General features: G+C 39.6%; 1 protein-coding gene across 1 annotated transcript in view; it reads left to right on the forward strand.

The window, feature by feature from the left end:
- Nucleotides 1-20,866, forward strand: part of PTPRT (protein tyrosine phosphatase receptor type T) — a 632,313-nt gene that overhangs the window by 542,829 nt on the left and 68,618 nt on the right. Inside the window, exon 12 of the mRNA XM_049650393.1 lies at nt 15,697-15,733. Coding sequence (XP_049506350.1) covers nt 15,697-15,733 — 37 coding nt within the window. The remainder of the gene's footprint in view (nt 1-15,696; nt 15,734-20,866) is intronic.

The following is a 20,866-nucleotide window of genomic DNA, read 5'->3' on the forward strand; positions in this document are numbered from 1 at the left end:
TAGTATTTCATGATGTAGCTATATTAGTCTACTCAATTATTCTCCTATATGTACATATAGATTTTTCCCAGTATTTTTCAATTGCAAACACTACTGTAATAAAGGAATGTATGAATATATATTTCTGTATTTTGGGAGGTGTCTCCAAAGTTATACATAAGAAATTTTATCTTGGCTATTAAATAATGCTGCAACAAATGTAGGGGTGCATGTATCTTTTTGATTGAAACAACCTAAGTATTCATCAGTGGGTGAGTGGATAAAGAAGACGTGTCATGTATGTACATATATATGTTTATATGATGTGTATATACACGTGCACAGTGGAACACTACTCAGCCATTAAAAAAAAAAAAAGAATGAAATCTTGCCATTTGTGACAGCATGGCTAGCCAGACTTTGAGAATATGATTATGCTAAGGCAAGTAAGTCAGAGAAAGACAAATACTTCATGACTTTACTTATATGTGGAATCTAAAAAACAAAGCAAACAAATATAACAAGACTCATACTCATAAATACAGAGAACAAATTGTTGGTTACTAGAAGGGAGGGGCTTGGGGGAGAGCAAAATGATTGAAGGGGAACAAGAATGCCAATTTTAATAAAATAAATTGGTCAGGGGCAATGTATGCCATAGGGAATATAGTCAATAATATTGTATCAACTTTGTATGGTGACAGATGGTAACTAGACTTGTTGTGGTGATCATTTCACAATGTATAAAAATGTTGAGTCACTGTGTTGTCTACATGAAACTAATATAATATTGTATTTCAATTATACCTCAATTTTAAAAGAAGTTTTATCTCAATATGTTTTTAATCTCCTTTCTCTTATTATAAGTGAAGTCATACATTTTAAAATATATGTTCATATATTTAGGAGACATTTTAATTTAATTTTTTAATTACTGCTTTATATATGTATATTTTTAAGTAAACTTTGTTCCTATCGTGGAGCTCAGACTCATGATCCCGAGATCAAGAATTGCCTGTTCTACCGACAGAGCCAGCCGCTTTTCCTTATGTCTTTTGCCTGATTTTCTATCAGGCTTTTTACCTTTTCCCCTCAATTTCTAAGGTCTATTTATATATAAGGAAGGGATATTAGCTCTTCTCTTTTTAATTTTTTTAATGTTTATTTTTTAGAGAGAGACAAACAGAGTGTGAACGGGAAAATGGCAGAGAGGGAGACACAGAATCCAAAGCAGGCTCCAGGCTCTGAGATGTCAGCACAGAGCCCTGACGGAGGGCTCGAACTCACGAACTGTGAGATATGACCTGAACCGAAGTTGGACGCTTAACTGACTGAGCCACCCAGGCAGACCCTCTTTTCTTTTTACTTTAAAGTGTTGTTTTTTTAATTTATTTATTTTGAGAGACAGAGAAAGCACAAGTTGGGGAGGAACAGAGAGAGGGAGAGAGAAAGAATCCCAAGCAGGCTCTGCACTGTCATTGCAGGGCTTGATGGAGGGCTCAAACTCACGAACCCTGAGGTCATACCCCAAGACAAAAATCAAAGAGTTGGGCGCTCAACTGATTGAGCCACCCAGGCACCCCAAAGGATATTAACTCTTTCTCTGTGCTATATGTTGCAATTTTTCCCAGTTTGTTGTCTTTTGACTCTGCTTATCAGTGTTTTTGCCACACCAAAAAAAAAAAAAAAAAAAAAAAAGGTAGTGAAAAGCATCAATTTTTTTTTATTGCATCTACACTTTAAGTCAGAGTGAAAAATCTTACACCAAGTTTATAAAGGAATTCACACATGTTTGCTTCTTCTGCTTGTATAGTTTCATTTCTTTACATTTAAATTTCTGATGTTTGGTGTTTATTTTTGTGTATGGTGTGAAGTATGGATTTAATTTTGTCTTTTTTCCCCAAATGTCTGTTTGGTTGTCCTAGCAACATTTATTTATAAGTCCATCTTTGCCCCAGTAATTTGAGATGCCCCTTTTCTCATATTTTAGATTTTCATATGTTCTTGGGTCTTTCTCTGGATTTTGCATTCTGTTCCCCTGGCCCATTGGCCTATTTATGCACTAATACCACACTGGTAAAATTACAGAGATTTTATGTTTTTAATATGTGTTAGGGCAAGTTGTCCTGCCTGGACTTTCTCTTCCAGTGATTTCCTACTTTTTGCATGTTCATTTTTTCATGCAAGTCTTAGTATCACTTGTCCAGCTCCATAAAAATCCTATTAGTAATTTTACTGCTATTACCACTCATTTACATGTTAATTAGGGTGAACTGACATCTTTAAGATGTTATATTGTCCTAGCTGAGAACAGAGCATAACTTTTTTTTGTTCCAGTCTGCCATTATGTTTTTCAGGGGTGTTGTAAAATTTTCTTTATAAAGGTTTTGCACTTCTTGGTAAGTTTATTACCAAGTATTTAAACTTAGTTGTCATTGTAAATGGGATTTGCTGGCATCATATCCTCTGACTATCAGTTGTATATATGGATACTGTTCACTTTATATGTTAATTTTATATCCTGCTAATTTTTATCATTAATTCTCTAAGGATTTCTAGATATACCATGATGTCATTTGCAAACAGAAATATTTTAAAGTTTATTTTCCAATTTATATGCCTCTATTTGATTTCTTTTATACAAGTTGCACTGGCTGCTACTTCCAGTATTTTCTAAAGGGGTAGTGGAGACAGAGAATATTCTACTCTTGATCTTGATGTTAGTGGGAATGCCTTTACTAAATCCCCATTAAGTAGGATGCTGATTTTAGGACTAAAATATGTTTTTTCATTATATTATGAAAGTATTCATCAATTCCTATTTTCTTGAGTGGCTTTTTAAATTAGAAATAAGTATTGAATTGCATCAAATGCTTTTTTTATGTTAGATATAATGATAGGATTTTCTTCTTTGATCTCTTAATACAGTGTGTGTGTATGTATCATATGAATGGATTTCTTCACATCGAACCAACCTTCCACTTCTAGAATACATTCCTCTTGGTCATAGCATTTAACTTTTCTCAATGCAAGTGTTTAATTCTGTTTACTAACATGTTAAGAGTTTTACACATTGGAACATAAAATTGATCTATAATTTCCCTTTTCTTTTTTTTTTTTTTTTTTTTGGTATTATCTTTACTAAGTTTGTGTGTCAGTGTTAGGCTGGTTTCATAACGAAATGAGCAAGCCTTCCTTCATTTTCCATGTTGTAGAATAATATATGTTAGTGCTATCTTGTCTTCAACAGTCTGGTTGCAGTTTCCCTGTGAAAACATCTGGGCACCGTTTGCATAGTCCTTGATATCTTTCTCTGTTTCTTCTGTGGAATGTGCTGTAAGTTTTTATTTCTATTAGGACCCATTTTTCCTAGGCATTTATCAATTTTATTTAGCTTTTCAGAATTTATTTCCAGACATCTAAGGAGTAGTGTCATTTTTACAGATTTCTTCTTTTTCAATAGTTATTTCCCCCTTGTCATTCCTTATTTGTATAATGGTGCTTCCTCTCTTTTTACCATTTTTATTCCTTACTATTTTTCTCTTCAATAGTTTCTGCTTTTGCATTTATCATTCCCCCTTGTATGCTTTTTGGCCCATTTTTTGTTCCTTTTCTAGATTTTTGTGCTAGAAATTTGATTTTTTTTTTCATTCTTTCGCTTTATCACTGCTCTGTTTTTCATAGATTCTGATCTGTAGAATCTTCATTATATTTTAACTCCACATTCGCCCAGGAGTAAGTCAAAAGAAATTATTTTGGAACTTTCCAGGAGGAAGGGCCTGTTTGGTTTTTTAATATTCTTAATAATTTCTAATTTTATTACACTGTAATCATAGAATATTGATAATAATTCTACTTTATGGAACATAGTGATGCTTTCTTAATTAGCTAATGCATGCTCAGTTTTTGTAAATGTTTCATAAGCTCATAAGGGGAAGGTTTCTGTCTGTTAACAGGCTGTAGGGTTTGATGTACATCCACTGGAGCTGCCTAATTATTTGAGCTTTTCTAGGTCTGTGCCTGTCTCTTCCCACTTGATCTGACTTATTGTGACAATAGTCTATTATTCTTGTATCTCTTCTAGTTTCTACTTCATAAAAGTGATTATTGTGGGTTTGGTGCCTAGATATTCATACCTGTTATATTTCCCATTAATTGTGGGTTTAAAAAGTGTCCTTTGTTGTGTTTAATGCTTTTTGAATTGTATTCTGGTGTGTCTGATATCAGGATTGCTATTTCTGCTGGGTTTTTTTTTTTTTTATGTATAATTTTCCCCATTCCTTTATTGTTGCCTTTCTGAATCACTTTGTTTTAGGTGTGACCTTTATACATAGCAGATAGTTGGGTCTTGCTTTATGAGGCAATTTGAAGTCTCTTTAATTTAATTGAGTTAAACCCATTCACAAGTGTTGACATGACTGACATGTTTGGTCTCAACTCTAGCACCCATTCTTTATATCCTAATTTAATATGTGTTTTCCTTATTCATTTGTGCTAAACTATCTTCTGATATTTAGAAAGGTTTGTACGTTTGTTCTGGTACTTCCCTTTGTAACTCTTTAATCCTCTTTTCATATCTAACCTTTTCTTGTCTGGTTGGTCAGCATTTTTCCCCAGAATTATTAAAGTATAATTAACAAGTAATAATTGTATATATTTAAGCTGTAATGTGATGTTTTGATGCACATGTACATTATGAAATGATTACCATAATCAGGCTGATTACCATACCTATCACCTCACATTGTGTGTGGTGAGAACACTTAAGACTCTCTTAGCAAGTTTCAAGTATAACATAGAGTGTTTTAGGGGCACCTGGGTGGCTCAGTCAGCGAGTGTGCGACTTTGGCTCAGCTCATGATCTCACAGTCTGTGAGTTTGAACCCCGCATCAGGCTCTGTGCTGACAGCTCAGAACCTGGAGCCTGCTTCAGACTCTGTGTCTCCCTCTCTCTCTGCCCCTCCCCCCTCACTCTCTCTCTCAAAAATAAATAAACATTAAAAAAAAGATAACAATATTTTACAGATCTGCAGAATTTATGAATCCTGCATAACTCTTGGACCAGTATCTTCTCATTTCCCCTGCTCTCTAGCCCCTTAAAACCACCCGTTCCCCTCTCTGCTTTTATGATTTCAACTTTTTTAGATTCCACTTTGTGAGATCACACATATTTGTTTTTCTTTGTCTGGTTTATTTCATTTTGCATAATGTCCTCCAGGTTCATCCGTGTTGTTAAAAATGGCAGGATGTCTTTCTTTCTTAAGGCTCCACAGTAGTTCATAGTTCTGTATATACCACATTTTTCTTTTCCCTGCTCCAAACATCCCTCAGACTATTTAGCCATGCTGATCCCCTCAGTATTCTAGTTGGGGCAACAAAGAAATGGGCCTCTTGGGCAGCATCTTGCCTGTCTGGGGAAGCCAGGCATTCACTGTGCTCTCACATTCCCCCAGGAGAGAAATCGTGGGCTGAGGGGTCTCTCTGGGCACTGGGCTGTGCCACAAGTAAAATGAAATTGCTCTTCTTACCCTCTTGGATGCATTTGTTTTCAGACTTTTTGCTCCAGTGGGGTACTGCAACCTCTCTGCTGGACTTCTGAGCTCTCATAAAGGTACTCTCCTCTGTGGGTGGGAGGAGAAAATTACATTTCTGTGGGAGGATGAGTGCTGGAAACTCTTATTCTTCCATCTTGCAGACATCACTGGCTTGTCAATTTTTGATGGTATCCATCGACTTTCACCTAGTGCCTGTGAACAACCAATGAATTTGTCCTACTCTCCTTTTCCCCTGTTTATTCTCTTTCTCACTGTTTCTTGCATTACTCCTGCATTGTCAGAAAATATAACATTTCTGTGTTCTGCTCTCAATTATGTCCCTACCTTGTTTTAGTCTTATATTTACAATAAATATATTAAATGCTTACCGTTAGTCTTTTTGCTGAAATTTTCTTGGTCCACTCTTTGTTGAATGAAATTTATCCTCTGATACATTCCTCAAGAAAGAGTCACAGGCGTGGTATTCATTGAGCTGTTGAATGTTGAAAGTTACTTTCCTATAGCTTTGATATTCAAAAGACACCTGGCTAGTTGTAAAACTCTTGGTTCATAATTTCATTCTTTGAGTTTCTTGAAAATGCTGCCCCTTATTTCATGGACTTTGATGTTGCTTTGGAGATATCTCATGACATCTCTTGCCCTTGTGATTTCTTTGCCTGGAGTCTTTGAGGACTTTTTTTTTTTTTAAGTTGAATTGTTTTATTAGAATCTTGGAATCAATCTTTTGAGTCTTTGGGTCCTTTCAATATATAGGCTCAGGGTGTCTTTTAATCCCAGAATTTTCCTTTGATTATTGTTCTAAATCTCTCCCTATCCAATTGTTCCATCTGTCTTCTCAGGAATTTCAAGTATACATATATTGGAACTTCTTTGTCTTCCCTCTCAGTCACCTTTCACTGACCCTTGCTATTTTATTCTTTATTTTATTTTCTTTTTCTTGGTTGTTTTTTCCTTTCTTCAGTGCCACTTATAAAAATTTTTCTTTGGACACCTTGTTATTTAAACATCATTTCTGAAGTGCTTTTGCCTTTCTTCTTATTTTCCTAAGTTCACTCAACTCTTTTTTTTTCTGCTGATTTTTTATACATGTCAGTTTTTAATCTTTGCATTTATAATTCAGAGTTGTTTGAGGAAATTTAATTCAATTTGGAGTGGTGGTTACAATTTTCGTTTTGGTTTGTGATGGTTTTGTTTTGTTTTTCCCTTAATTTGAGGGGGGTTTATTTTTATCACTTGAGATGTTTTTATTTTTATTTTCTGTTTTCTTCGTAGAGTAGCTTTATTTGGCACTTTCCTTTTATTCATAGTGTAGATTGAAGGTGGCTTACAAGATTTTAGTTTAAAAACACAGTATTCTGATAGGGGAGTGAAATATGATTTTTTAATGGATGACTTAAGTCTTGTCCCTGATGGAGGATGGGTGGATGTGTGTTCTTGGACTCATGTTGCTGCTGTTTTCTCTCTCTCTCTCTTTTGACTCACAGGATCTTAAAATTCCTCTTGCCTCTTTTCCTTTTCCTCAATAAATCTCCCCCCAAGGGCACATTTCCCTTCTTTTTACCTTATTTTCCCCTATAAGTGATCTATTTAAGGTTGCCACCTTGAATTATGTGTGCCTTCAAGTCCTTTCCACCTACTCAATGTCTTAATCTATCAGCATTTTCACATATTTTCAGATTTTTTATACATACAAACTTGGTCTTGCTAGAGATCGTTTTATTATTTTTATTTTTATTATTATTATTTTATTATTATTATTTTTTAGAGAGCTGCACATAGGCAGGGGTGGTGGGCAGAGGAAGAGCGAGAGAGAATCCTAAGCAGGCTTCATGCCCAGTGTAGAGCCCAATATGGTACTTGATCCAATGACCTGAGCCAAAGTCAAGAGTCAGATGCTCAACTGACTGAGCCACCCATGCTCCCCTAAAGATCATTTTAGATCAATCTTACACCCTCTACTGGCTCACCTCTCTTCTCTTTCATGTTGCTTTTCCATATGGCCCTTGCTGTCCACAAAAGCTTGTGCTGAAAACCTTAAAAATATTTCGTTCATTTGTGGTGTTTAATTTTTTTCCTAACAGTGATTATGAAGTTTTGAGCATTCTCTGTATTTTAATTATGCTAATGTTGTGTACTTTGTGGATTTTTGGAAGAGAGTCAAGGGGAATTGGGGTACAGAGAGGCTAGACTGAGGACCCAGTTGGTGTCCGTATCAGAAGCCAATACTGATTCATAAGCATGGGGTGGGGTGAGGTGTTGGAAGGTCTCTAGGGTCAGGCAGAGCCAAAATATGCCTTCCAAGGATGGGGGAGGTTGAAACAGGATCCCTGCAGTCACTGTCTTGGCCACCACCATCTCTTGGCTAGACTACACCACATTCTTCCTACTTACTAATTTTTCTTGTACCATAAGTCTGTTCTGTATATAACAGTCTCTACATTTTATTATTTTATTTTTGTAAATTTATTTATTTATTTTGAGAGAGGGAGAGAGAGAAACAGTGGGGTTGGGCAGAAAGAGAGGGAGAGAGAGCATCTCAAGAAGGCTCCTTGCTTTCAGCACCAAGCCTGATGCAGGGCCTGATCTCAGGAACTGTGAGATCGTGACCAGAGCTGAAATCTAGAGTCAGAAGCTTAACCAATTGAGCCACGCAAGCACCCCTAAATTCTTTACATTTAAAAAAAATGTAAATCTGAAAACTTCATTGTTTCTGCAAATAAATCTTTGATGGCTTCCAGTTCTTCTTAAAATATAGGCCAAAACTGTACAGTCTAAAAGGCTCTACGAGGCTTCTGTCTCTAGCTTCACCTCATATCATTCTCCAAGTCCTTCTTTATAATGTAACCATTCCAGACTTGTTTATATCTTCCACTACACCATGCATTTTCTCACGTCCAAGTCTTTTCACATTTGTTCCTGAATCCAGGACACATTTTTTTTATACTTCATATATCTAACTCCTACTTATCTCCCAAGTCACAAGTTAAATGGTCTTTTCTCAAGGCAGTGTATCTTTTTCCTTCCCATCCACACTTCGTGTCTTCTTCTTACACATACTTAGCACCTAGTACTTCTTCCTCACAGTGTTTATTGCAACTTGTAATCAGATACTTACTTGTGAGAATAGGTATCTAATGTTAGTCACAAATATTGGAAAATAATGTGTACATGCTCCATGAGGACATGGACCCTGTCTGTTTTGTTCATCCTGTAACACTAGTACCCAGCACAATGCCTGGCACATAGTGATCATTCAGTAATCATCCATATAATCAATAGTGATCACATCAATAAATAACTGTTGATTGGCTGACCAAATGAATAAATAAATAAAGGAATAAGTGGGCTGTTGGGGCCCTAGCCAAGTCTTAGAGGAATATTAAGGCAGGAGCCAAAGCAACTTGGCAAAGTAGACTATGGTGTCAGGGCTAATTCCCATTGTATTTACTAGGGTATCTCAATCTTAGAGAAGACAAAGGCATGAGTTATGGTAAGTGGGAAAATTATGTGAAAACTAGGGTGAGAACCAAATCCCCATCCTATACATAGGGCAGTCTAATGGGAGTAGAGTAAGAATTTTATGTACTACTCAGGTACCTAGGGCTTCTTGGTCAGGGTAGTGACACAACTTAACCTAAGTCTAACTGGATAATAATTAGCATCTACTAAAATGCTTGATGCCTTGGGCACTATGCCTCTGAATTAAAGAGACATCCTATAATTTTAGCAGATGGTGAAAGGATGGATATATAGATGAGACAGACTTGATCTAGTCTTGAAATGGGGACTATGAGTAGGTAAGTAGTTGTAGACATGAGGCATTTGGGTTTTTTTAGTGAGCTATGTGTTGTGGGGTGTGGTATGATATGGAGTGATGTCAAGAAAAAGAGTACTGAAAGAAAAGGCATACTGCCAGTAGCTGAAACCAGACTCAGCGTTTTGAGAACTTGAAGCAACCTTAGAATACCCTGCCCACTCTACCAAATTGGCCTTTTCCAACCCTGTCTCTGTTATTTGATTCATGGGGAAATTGAGCCATAGAGAGCAGCAGTGACTTGCTTTATATTGCCCAGCACTGGCAGAGCTTGAGTAGAAGCAGGTCTCAACAGAATCAGAACAGTTAGGATATTAAATTCTACTCTAAGGTGATATATACCTGTGTCCAGATTTGCCAGTCCGGAGTGGGGACTGGGCTGTCTGTGAGTGAAGTTAAAATGATAGGGAAAGGAAATTATATTGTACTGTCCCAGAATATATGACACATCTAGAAGTAGGATATAATTAATGGAGATAGAACAGAAAGTGTACCAAATGTTTCTCCTTTCCCCAAAGCTTTATATAATCTTGGCACAAAGAAAGTACTCATTTCCTGTTTATTGAATGGATTGGGGACTTTGGGTATGTGCACACTGGCCAGACTCCCCATATGTTGGGATGCAGAGCGTCTAGCATGTTCCCAACTTGCTTGCTAACAATTCAATCACGCAGAAGGGCAAGAGAGTGACTTAGGACTTTGTTATTCTGTATCTAATTCTAACCAACAAAGACAAATTGGTTATGGAATTAGAGGTGTCAGGAATTTGGGAGAAAGCAGACATGTCAACATCATGTTTGTGAGAGCCAGGGAGAGTCAAGTATAATGAGACATGTGCTCCAGATTATAGAAAACAGCTTTTAATAGATGTGGGGTGGAGGAGGTGGTGTCAGAAATGGCTCACTTTCACACATGCAACTGTGGAAGGGAAGAAGATTCTCAGAAAATTGTCACAAATGACCCAATGAAGGAAAGCAAGCAGCAGAAGAAACCATTGAAACTACCCAGATTCCCTTTAATATGACCCATTTTACAGAAAACATTCCCACAGAAGGCAGGTTAGTGTTTTCACTACTGCAGGGATGAAGTGACCCAGAGGGAGCATGATGTGCTGGTAATAGTTGGTGTTTTCATCTGGGGTGCTGGCCATAGGTGCGTATTTACTTTGTGCAAAACTTGGCAAACTTGGGTGCCTGGGTGGCTCCGTCAGTTAAGCATGTGACTCTTGGTTTTGGCTCAGGTCATGATCTCATACTTGATGAGTTTGAGCCCTGCTGGGCTCCACACTGACAGCAAGGAGCCTGCTTGGGATTCTCTCTCTCCCTCTCTCTCTCGCTCTCTCTCTTCCCCTCCCCTGCTAACAGGCACATGCACTCAATCACACACTCTCCCTCTCTCAAAATAAATAAAACTTTTTTTAAAAAAGATTCTTTTTCTCCCTCTGCCCCTTTCTCCTATGTGTGTGTGCGCTCTCTCTCTCTCTTTCTCTCTCTCTCTCTCTCAAATAAAAACTTAAAGATAGAAAACTTGGAAAATTGTAGTTAAAGTTAGTATACTTGTCTCTATGTATGTTGTACTTCAAATGAACCAAGTAATGCTTCTTAAGTATATTTCTTTCACAAGTTATTTTTAAATGTTTATATTTGCATGTTGTAGTAAAGATTGTACTTTGCTTTATTCCTTTAATATATTTTTACGTGTACTATGCCATGTTATTATATGGTACTCACAATTATTTTTGGTTAGCTTCATAATATTCCACTGTGTGGATAGACTACAATTTCTTTACCATGCCTGTAGAGTTAGACCGGTATGTGGAGCTTCACTTTAACTTTTATAAAGACCATTGGAACCAACATCTTAGGATATAAACCTTCTAACATTTCAGGTTATTCCCTGAGAATAGATTCTTAGATGTGAAAAGATTAGATTGACTCACTTTGAAGTTGAGATCCATATTTACCAATTACCCCCAGCAGTGAAACCTCATCAAACTCTTGCCCGTTGCTGTATGCAATAATCTTGCACAATTGGCAAGTTTCCTAATAATAGCACTTGTAAAAATCTTTTTTCATTGTATTAATACAAAGTTGGAGATTCTTCTTACCATTCCTAGTCTCTTGGTATGGCTCCCACCCTGCACAGTTTCTGGGTGATGGTCATTGTGGTGGTTGCACAGCCATGTGAAGAAAGCTTTCAGTCCTCAGGAGCTTGTGCTTTCTGTAACCATCTCAGGCTTCAGCTCACTGACCCTTTAAACCAGAGAGCAGAAATGGAAGCCAGCAGGAGTTGAACATCTGCTCTTTCTCCAAGCTTGAAAACAAAAAATTAGTTGGCTCACTTTTATCATCATTTTCAAGTTTTACCTCATTTGTTACTGAAGCTTCTTTGGCATCACATTTAGAGAGTTTTACTTTATTTTCATATTTTTTATTCATAATTTTTCCTTCTTTCTGCCTTCTGGATGTACTTTTTAAAAAACATTTTTCTTGGGGCACCTGGGTGGCTCAGTTGGTTGAGCGTCCGACTTCAGCTCAGGTCACGATCTCGCGGTCCGTGAGTTTGAGCCCCGCGTTGGGCTCTGGGCTGATGGCTCAGAGCCTGGAGCCTGCTTCCGATTCTGTGTCTCCCTCTCTCTCTGCCCCTCCCCCGTTCATGCTCTCTCTCTGTCTCAAAAATAAATAAATGTTAAAAAAAATTAAAAAAAAAACATTTTTCTTGAAATGTAGCATTCTTCAAATATCATATGAACATCTCAAATGAATACTTCATATATTTGCATCATTTCTGCATTTTCCAGTTTTTTAATAAAGCAATTGTTTATTTGAAAAAAGAGCACTTTTCGGCATTAAAGAATGTAAAGGAAACACTTGTCCCAAAGAACAAGTCATGTCAACCCAACCTTCTTTCTTTGAGAGAGTTCTTAGGCTGATAAATTGCAAGAGTGCAGTAGACAGAGCATGAGTATCTGAAGTGAATTTGACCCTATTCTCAAAATATTTTTGTGGAAAAACACAGCAGTAGGATCCAAGTGCATAAACAATTGAAGAGATGAGCAGTTAGATAACCACCACAAATTCTGATGAGCAATAAATGCCAGCCCGGAAGATGGATTCTGGTACATGTCATAGAGCTCTATCAGTGCCATTTTCTAGGTTATCACTTATACTAACGATCTGGATAAAAATATAGAAAAAAATATTTTCAAAAACTTGCATATGGTGAAGCATATGAGAACAAGCAATAGCAATCAGATCAAAGAAGATGGAAGTCAACAGTGGAAGTCAGTATATGACTCTGTACTTGGATTCCAGAAACACAACCACATTTATGTATGTAGGAGCAGGCAGGTATTTTTTTGTGGGGGTAAGGTTGATGGCACATTCATCATGATGACTGAAAAACTGGGATATTTGCTATGTTAACAGAAGCCCAATATAACTAAGGAAAATAGAATATAGTGATAATCTAGATAATCATATACTGACAAGACCACATGCAGACTGCTGCTTCATATTCTAGTCCCTTCTCATTAAGAGGGACAAACTGGAGGATGTCCTAGGATGAGTACCAGTATTGGTTCAAAGGACTTGAACTCTTATCATTGGAATTGTTGAGGAAGAAGAATGTTAGTGGATGTGAGAACTATCTTTCAGTATCCAGACATCTCTGCTACACAAACCAAGGGCAGACTTTCTGTGGTCTGAGGAACAGACTCAACACCACTAGGGAATCATACTTGAGTTTAATCAAAGTGACAGTCTCTAGCATTCAGAGGTATGCTTAGAGAAAATAGACTCTGCTGTAGACATTACCATTTCTTCCTTCACTTAAGTTAGGCATGGCCACATGACTGCTTCTAATCAATGAAACTTGAGTCAAGCAAGTGTAGTTTCTGATACAAAGCATTTAATTGCCAGTGCCCAACTCCAGCATTCTCTTCTCCTGCCTCAGTGAACACTGAAGCCTTGTGTTAAAATGGAGGTACCAGCCTTGGTCTCTGAGTGACTACAGTGGTTATAGTATCCCCCAACCACCACTACTACCCCACCTCAGACCGTCATGCACCTACATTGGACATGTTGGTTTGAGTGGGAAATATACCTTTACTGTTTTTTGCCCCTGCAATTCATGGGTTTTATATCTCTGCATAACCCTGATGCAATATTGTGATCTCTTATAAGAAATATATTTTTGGTCTTTCAGATGACCAAAATATATTTCTCATATGTATTTGGTCTTTCTTCATGGTTTCTGGTTCACAGCTTCCCAAACCTTAGGAATTTCCTAAGTGTCAATGGTGATAAAGGTGTCTTTTGTTACGTTAATGAAGGTGACTTTGGGACCCCACCCAAGGAGGATGCTAGTTGCCAGGAGGATCAACTTTTGATTAGAGGGTTGGAACTTCCAGTCCCACAGTCCCACCCCACCCCAATCTGCTGGACCTCTGGAGAGAGGGGAGGGGCTGGAGGTTGAATCAGCCAATGGCCAGTGAGTTAGTCAATAATGACTATGCAGTGAAGCTTTCCATAAAAACCCAGAAGGACTGGGTTCAGAGACCTTCTGGGTAGGTGACCACATGGAGTTTGGGGAGAGTAGCACTTCTGGAAAAGGCATGAAGGTTCTGCGCCCCTCCCCACATACTTCACCCTATGCGTCTCTTGCATCGGACTATTCCTGGGTTATATCTTTTTACAACAAACTGGTGATTTAGTAACCTGTTTCTCTGAGTTCTGTGAGCTGCTCTAGCAAATTAATTGAACCTAAGGAGGAGGTCATTGGAATCTCCAAAATGTAGCTGGTAAGTCAGAAGCACAGATAACAGCCTGGGGCTTGAAACTGGCATCATTTGAAGTGGGGGATAGGGAGCAGTCTTGTGGAACTGAACCCTTAACCTGTAGAATCTGATGCTATCTCCAGGTAGATAGTATCAAAATTGAGTTGAATTCTGTGACACCCTGTTGATATTTGAGGATTGCTTAATGTTGTGGAAGGGGAGGAACCACCCTCCCAAAACAGAATTGGGTCCAGGAACCCTCAAAGACCTGACTAACACAAGTGCTTTCAAGATGCAGTAATTTCTTATGAGTGAGCATTAGCAAGACGCACGTTTGATTCTTGAGACCCATACGCTTGCATTCCTTTTTGCCTTTTATTTTCATTGCTACACTATATTCAGACTGTTGCTGGGCGTATTACTTAGTCAACTGGAATTTTCAACTGATTCTAGGGCCTCCTTGGAGATGATCCTAAGAAAGCACGCTAAAATGATGATCTTTCTGAGCACACTCTTCTGTAACTCAACTGCAGGCCCAGTAATATCTCAAGTTTATGGGTCTTGTCCATTTGGGGAACAGCCAACAATAACTAGATAGTTTACCCACCAAAGATTCGATTGCCATGCAAACATACACACACACAACATTACCCATGAAAACTGTGAGGTTCACCAGAGATCTCAGGGCTAGTATAACTTTTTGAACATGAACTTTGCAGTTTGATTCTTACACATTCATATTGCCTGGGATCTTGTCTAGTATCTGTTTCAGTCTGTGCAGATAGATGCATTTTTTACTTATTATTTACTTACCAACATAGTTTCCCAAAGATGTTCTTGGTGCCATCTACTAATATATGCCACAGTGTACAGTGTACCCATCTAGTGTTATTATTAAAGTTGTCCTGTGCTCGGGGCGCCTGGGTGGCTCAGTCGGTTGAGCGTCCGACTTCGGCTCAGGTCACGATCTCGTGGTCCGTGAGTTCGAGCCCCGCGTCGGGCTCTGTGCTGACAGCTCAGAGCCTGGAGCCCGTTTCAGATTCTGTGTCTCCCTCTCTCTCTGCCCCTCCCCTGCTCATGCTCTGTCTCTGTCTCAAAAATAAATAAACGTTAAAAAAAAAATTAAAAAAAAAAAAAGTTGTCCTGTGCTGGGCAGTCATAGGATTTGATGTTTATAAGTGGTTCTGTCTGGGAGGCAGCTTATGAGGTGATGGGAGCCAGGAATTAAAAGGCACAAAATATGTACCTTGCCTGAAAATAAATGAAGAAATAGAATTAAAAAGTGATTCCTGGTGTGCCTGGCTAACTCTGTTGGTACAGCATGTGGTTCTTGATCTGGGGGTTATAGGTTCAAGCCCTGCATTGAGGGTAGAGATTACTTAAAATCTTTAAAAAAAAAAAAAAAAAAAAGGTGATTACGATGGGGGAAGAAATGGAAAGGACACATTTCAGGTTGTAATTAAAAATACATATACAGACATATATACAGGTATCCATATGTACATCTTTTCTTTATATGACAAACCAAACCCACAACTAATTAACTGGAACCTCACTTTTGTTGTTCACAGGAGACCAAAATCAACTGTGTTCGCCTGGCTACAAAAGGTATGTTGGCATGTCCTTGTCTGTCTTCAACCATTTAAGGATTTCTCCATCTAGCCACACAGGGAAAGTGTAGGCAACAATTACTAAAAATAAAAGAAAGAATTGTTATTTTCATTGGAGTCATTATACCTACAGTATATGTTAATAAATACCCACAGTGTATATTAATGACACAATGCCAAAAACATAATAAGAGCTCAAAAACTACTTGTTGAATCAGTGGATGGATAGATGAATGGGGATCGTTGGGCAGACAGACAGACTGACAGACAGATGGACAGATGAATGGACTGGTAAATTAATCAGTAGAGTGATGAATATAAATTTTCTTAAATATTCTTCTATATATTTTCATTATATTTGGGTTTGTGCTTATATGGGTATTTTTTTAGCATGTCTGGTACACCTATCTTCTGAGTTTTGTGCTTTTTTCAGCTGGGTTTGGCTTTCACAAATGAGGTGATAGTGTCGGTGCCTTTAATAATGAGAAAACAAACACTGCATTGTTATGTAGTTGGCATTTTCAATACTTATCCCAAAACCTAAGGCAGCATTGTTCAGGCTCATCACTTTTTGTTTTCCTAATTATAATTGAATTGCCTGGCCCTTTCAATTGGTACATGTTTCTGTTTATTACTCTTTAAAAAAAAATCAATGAATGGTTTGTTATCATTTAACCTATTACAAGGTTGAATGGTTAGAAATCAGGTTTATCTTTTTGTTATAGGATGGATATTTTTAACAGCAATTCTCTCCATATAACCACATGAAAATTGGACAATTCTGTTGTCCCTTGCATTTATTGACAGTGTATATAGTTACATAGGATGCTTCCCCAGAGATGGCAATTATAAATATAAGTAGGCATATAATCATAGATATAAAACATAGACAAAGACGATGACCCAAGTGTGTATGTACATATGTGAGTATATACACGCATGCACAGTCATACAGAGGAAAACACATACATATGTGTGGGAAGAGGTAGAAATGAGGGAGGGGGAGAGAGAGAGAGGAGAAGGAGGAGAATGTCTATGGCTGTTTCACAAAATATGCACCAAGACCTATCACTCATGTCTTTCATAACTTTGAAGAAAACCAGCTCAATATGTAGGCTGAGAAGGAAAGATGATACAGGAGGAAGGAGAAGACAGAAGCACCAAGGACTCACTGTGATAAGAACCCCCTCTGATTTCACATAAGTCATGAGAGGCCGGCATGTCCCTAACTTGTTCTCTCTCAGGAACTCAGGCTACTGGACAGACAGAGATAAACTACTCTTTGTGAGGCAAGGAGAATTGATGGCCTGCAAACAAAAGTGACACAAATCACAGGCCTTCGAAGGCTTTCCCACTGAGGAAAACAGATAATCCAGGAGGAAGAGCATCATCAATTGGATAGCATTAGAGCTCCGGACAGCTGAGCGTCTGCTGTGTCCCGCTTAAAGGGGCAGCTGGGGGAAGGAAGGAAACGTACAGGGACACCTCCTTCACCCACCCCTCCAGCTTTGACCTCTAGACAAGGGAGAGGTTGATGTGGTTGCTCTACCCTCCATGGCGGGGGTGGGGGGATGTGGTATTCTAAGGATACCCTCTGGGACATAAGCCCCCCTAAAGGGTAGTTTGTTGGATCCTGTTTTCTAAACTGAGAATTGGGAACACATGGTTGGATGGACAAGAGATAGATATGGGAACTTTACAAGAGAATAATTAAAACTCTACTTCTGGGGCAACTTCAGGATCCACTGTCCTCATAGTCCTAGAGACCCAGCATGAAGCACTTCTCCCTGCAGTACAGCTGCACTGGTCCTGAAAGAACTAGAGAGGAAAACATGTACCTCTTCTAAGCATAAGGATTTGTCCTCACATTTGACTTGTAGGATACTGTCTTCCTTAGGGGGGTGTGCACATGTAACGTGTAGATGTGTGGAGGGATGGGAACAAGTGAATGAATCTGGATTCTCAGATGGCCGAGCCCTGGCAGGGCAGGAAGGAGTCAGGAGTCAGAGGTAGATTCCCAGCACTGACACCCTCGCTTTCCAGGTCTGCGAGGGCCAGCCCTTCAGCCCAGACAAGTGGAGCTTTAGGAGCACCTTGAATAGGACAGAGAACTGAACAGTGGAGAATGCCAGTCTCTCAGAGTCCCGGGGAGTTACCCCTCTCAGTGCCACCTCAGATAAGAGGATGCTTGGTGAGAAAAAAGCCAAGAAAAGACAAAGGAAAGCAGACCTGTGTTTGGTTGGTGTCTACTCTGTGCCTCACGTTAGCTTTGGAGCATCTGGGGTTGATTAAGGGTAAACCCTGTCTAATTCCGTGCTCTCTTCATGAGGACTCTGTAGCAAGGATCTAAGGCCAGGAATGAATATTTGGCCCATCTCTTTCTGGAATCAAATTTCCCCATTTTGTGGGTTTGCTGAAAATACTATTACTTTTAATAGAGAAAAATAAGATACTGGGAATCCCATAGGCTTTGGCAGTATCTAAAGTGCCAGTGACATATTGCACTGGCCATCTGGCTCCCTCCAAGTACTTGGCACTTCTCTGTCATCATGGCACCTTCCTCTTGGGGCTTCCAGTGGGCATCCAACCCCTGGAGTGTGATCACATGTGCAAACTCAAGGCCACTGCTCTGCTGATGTTTTATCCCTGACTCTGGTGACTCCTGATGGTGTCCGTGGTCACCTGTGTGAGTCCTGCAGAATAGAAGGGCTCCCAGGGAGAACGTAACAATCCCCAGCACTCAGGCAGGGTCATTCTGACCTGACCCCAAGCCCAGTGCCTCTTCTGTTAGATTCCACATCTGGCTCCAGCATGACGCTCTAACCCTTGAGTCTGCAGCGTTCCTGTTAGTCACTTGAACTCTGATGCAGCACTGCCCAGTTTGGAGGGTTGCAAAGCAAGGGACCTAGAATAGTTTTCTATGGCTTCTGTACCAGAGTACCAGCAGCTGAGTGGCTTAACAACAAAATTTCTTGTCTCACATTCTGGAGGCTGGAAGTCTGAGGTAAGGTGTCAGTAGGGTTGGCTCCTTTGAGGACTGTGAGGAGAGGATGTGATCCATGCCTCTCCCTAGCTTCTAGCAATCTTCATTGTTCCTTAGTTTGCATCTTCACTTGGCATTCTCCCTGTGGGCATCTCATGTCCAAGTTTCCCCTTTTTCATAGGGACACTAGGTACTGTTAGATTAGGAGCCCACCCTGTTCCAGGTTGACCTCATCCTAAATTAACTAATTACATCTACAAGAACGCTATTACCAAATAAGGACACCTTCTGAGGCACTGGGTGTTGGGATTTCAACATATGAACTGGGGGACGGACGCATAGTTCAACGCATAACAGGACCCATGCATTTAGGGGCAGTGTCTATGTGGTTTCCACTGGAGCCTCTGATTGCTCATTATTCACAGTATAATCCCAGTGGCTTTTAAGGGTGTGCAAGGAGCAAGAACCAGCCCTGTCAGAGGGGGGCCCTGGCAGTGGACTGAGTCTAGATTGGACTTCTGTTCCCTTGGGAAGTTTAGTCAGGCTGCTTTGGGCAGAGGAATTGCAGGTTCTGTGGAGGGAGCCCTGGGCAGCGGGTAAATACAGTAGGTGGTCTGCACACACCCAATGGCTGGGTCTGTGACAGCAGGACCCTACTTAGACCCTACATGATGGTGGAGCATCAGGTCCTGATCTAGTCAGGTTTCAGGGCCCTGAGCAGAGCCTGCTTTCTGGGGCAGGCATCAGCACTGCTGACTTGGAAGGTCTCTGATGAGGTGATCCTTGGTCTTAACCACTAACTTCCTCATCACATTTTGCCATGGCAGAAGTTCCTGGCACATGCCTGGCAATCAAAAAATGCTCACTGAAATGAATAAATGCATTTGAAGCCGGCATCTTACTGCAGCAAGAGTCAGAGACCTTGAGAGTCTCAGTTGATCTCTCTCAAACTCCAAGTGCCATGTTTCAGGTTATCCCCATCTATCCATTCACAGAACATTTTTTAAACATCCCTACTGCCAGTGGTTTCATGATAAACCTGCTCTTTGTAAAAGAAAAGCCCTTATTTGTAGTCTTTGTTGATCTCCAAAGTATAAATATCCCCACCATGTCCAATATCAAGTTACCAATGGTTTAATAACTGGCTTGCAAAAAAGTCCAGAGTGTTTAACACCCGGGTCTAGCAAGCTAATACAAGCCAGCTCCGGCACACCAAGGCCTCTACCACCCAGTTTGTTAGAGGATCAGACGATATAATAAACATCTAAGTGTTGTATTTACTGCGAGGTGTTTTGGAAAAAAATATTGTCAATAAATGTTATTTCCTTTGTGTAGTCTGCTCAGTCAGCATCTGTGAGCTGGGTACCTTGAAAGGAACTAGGGTTTTGTGCTGAATCAGCAGGCATGATGCCTGTCCTCAAGGAGCTCACGATCCAGTGTGGAAACAGACCTTGCATGAGTGATTTTGACAGATAATCATGGACTTATGATTATGATCAATGCTTCCAAATGGAAGTGAAATGTACTGAATGGGGGCTAGAGTACCGTTGGGGCCAAAGCTCCAGGCAGTAATGGCATGTATGTTCCTGGGCCTTCATCTGGGGTTCTGTTTCTCTGGGACTGGTCCAGTATGGGAGATACAACCCTTCTATTACCTCCATCACTACCCCTTCTCACCTAAACACTGGGAATTGCACAATACCCAGACCAAGGGTAGGATTGGAAGGCCAGCTGACTCAGCAGCTCAGACTGTGAGAGGAGCCATACCCCTGGTCCAAAGTCCCTGTTAAGAGTCAAGACAGTATGTATTTAGAGGATTGAGAGGGTAGGGATTTGCATATCACCAGGGGGCAATATTTATTTACAGAGTGAGGGCAGAACCACAAATTGAAGGCCCAGCTAAGGGACTGTGGGGTGGGAGTTTGATATTTGCTAGTAGAAGGGTAATTCTAGCATCAGGACAGGCTCACCTCAAAAGCCTTGAAAACGGTCTTTTTCATTGATGGAAGGGTCTTGTTGGCATTGCCCCAGATTCACATTCTTTTTTATCTTGTTGATCAGCCAGGGGTTGCCTGTTATTAACTTTGGCTAGAGATTTAGAGGAATTAGAATGTGAGTTCAACCATAGTGGGGAAGTGGATTTCATCG

The sequence above is a fragment of the Panthera uncia genome (assembly GCF_023721935.1).
Source record: "Panthera uncia isolate 11264 chromosome A3 unlocalized genomic scaffold, Puncia_PCG_1.0 HiC_scaffold_11, whole genome shotgun sequence".
In the NCBI taxonomy this organism is placed as follows: domain Eukaryota; kingdom Metazoa; phylum Chordata; class Mammalia; order Carnivora; family Felidae; genus Panthera; species Panthera uncia.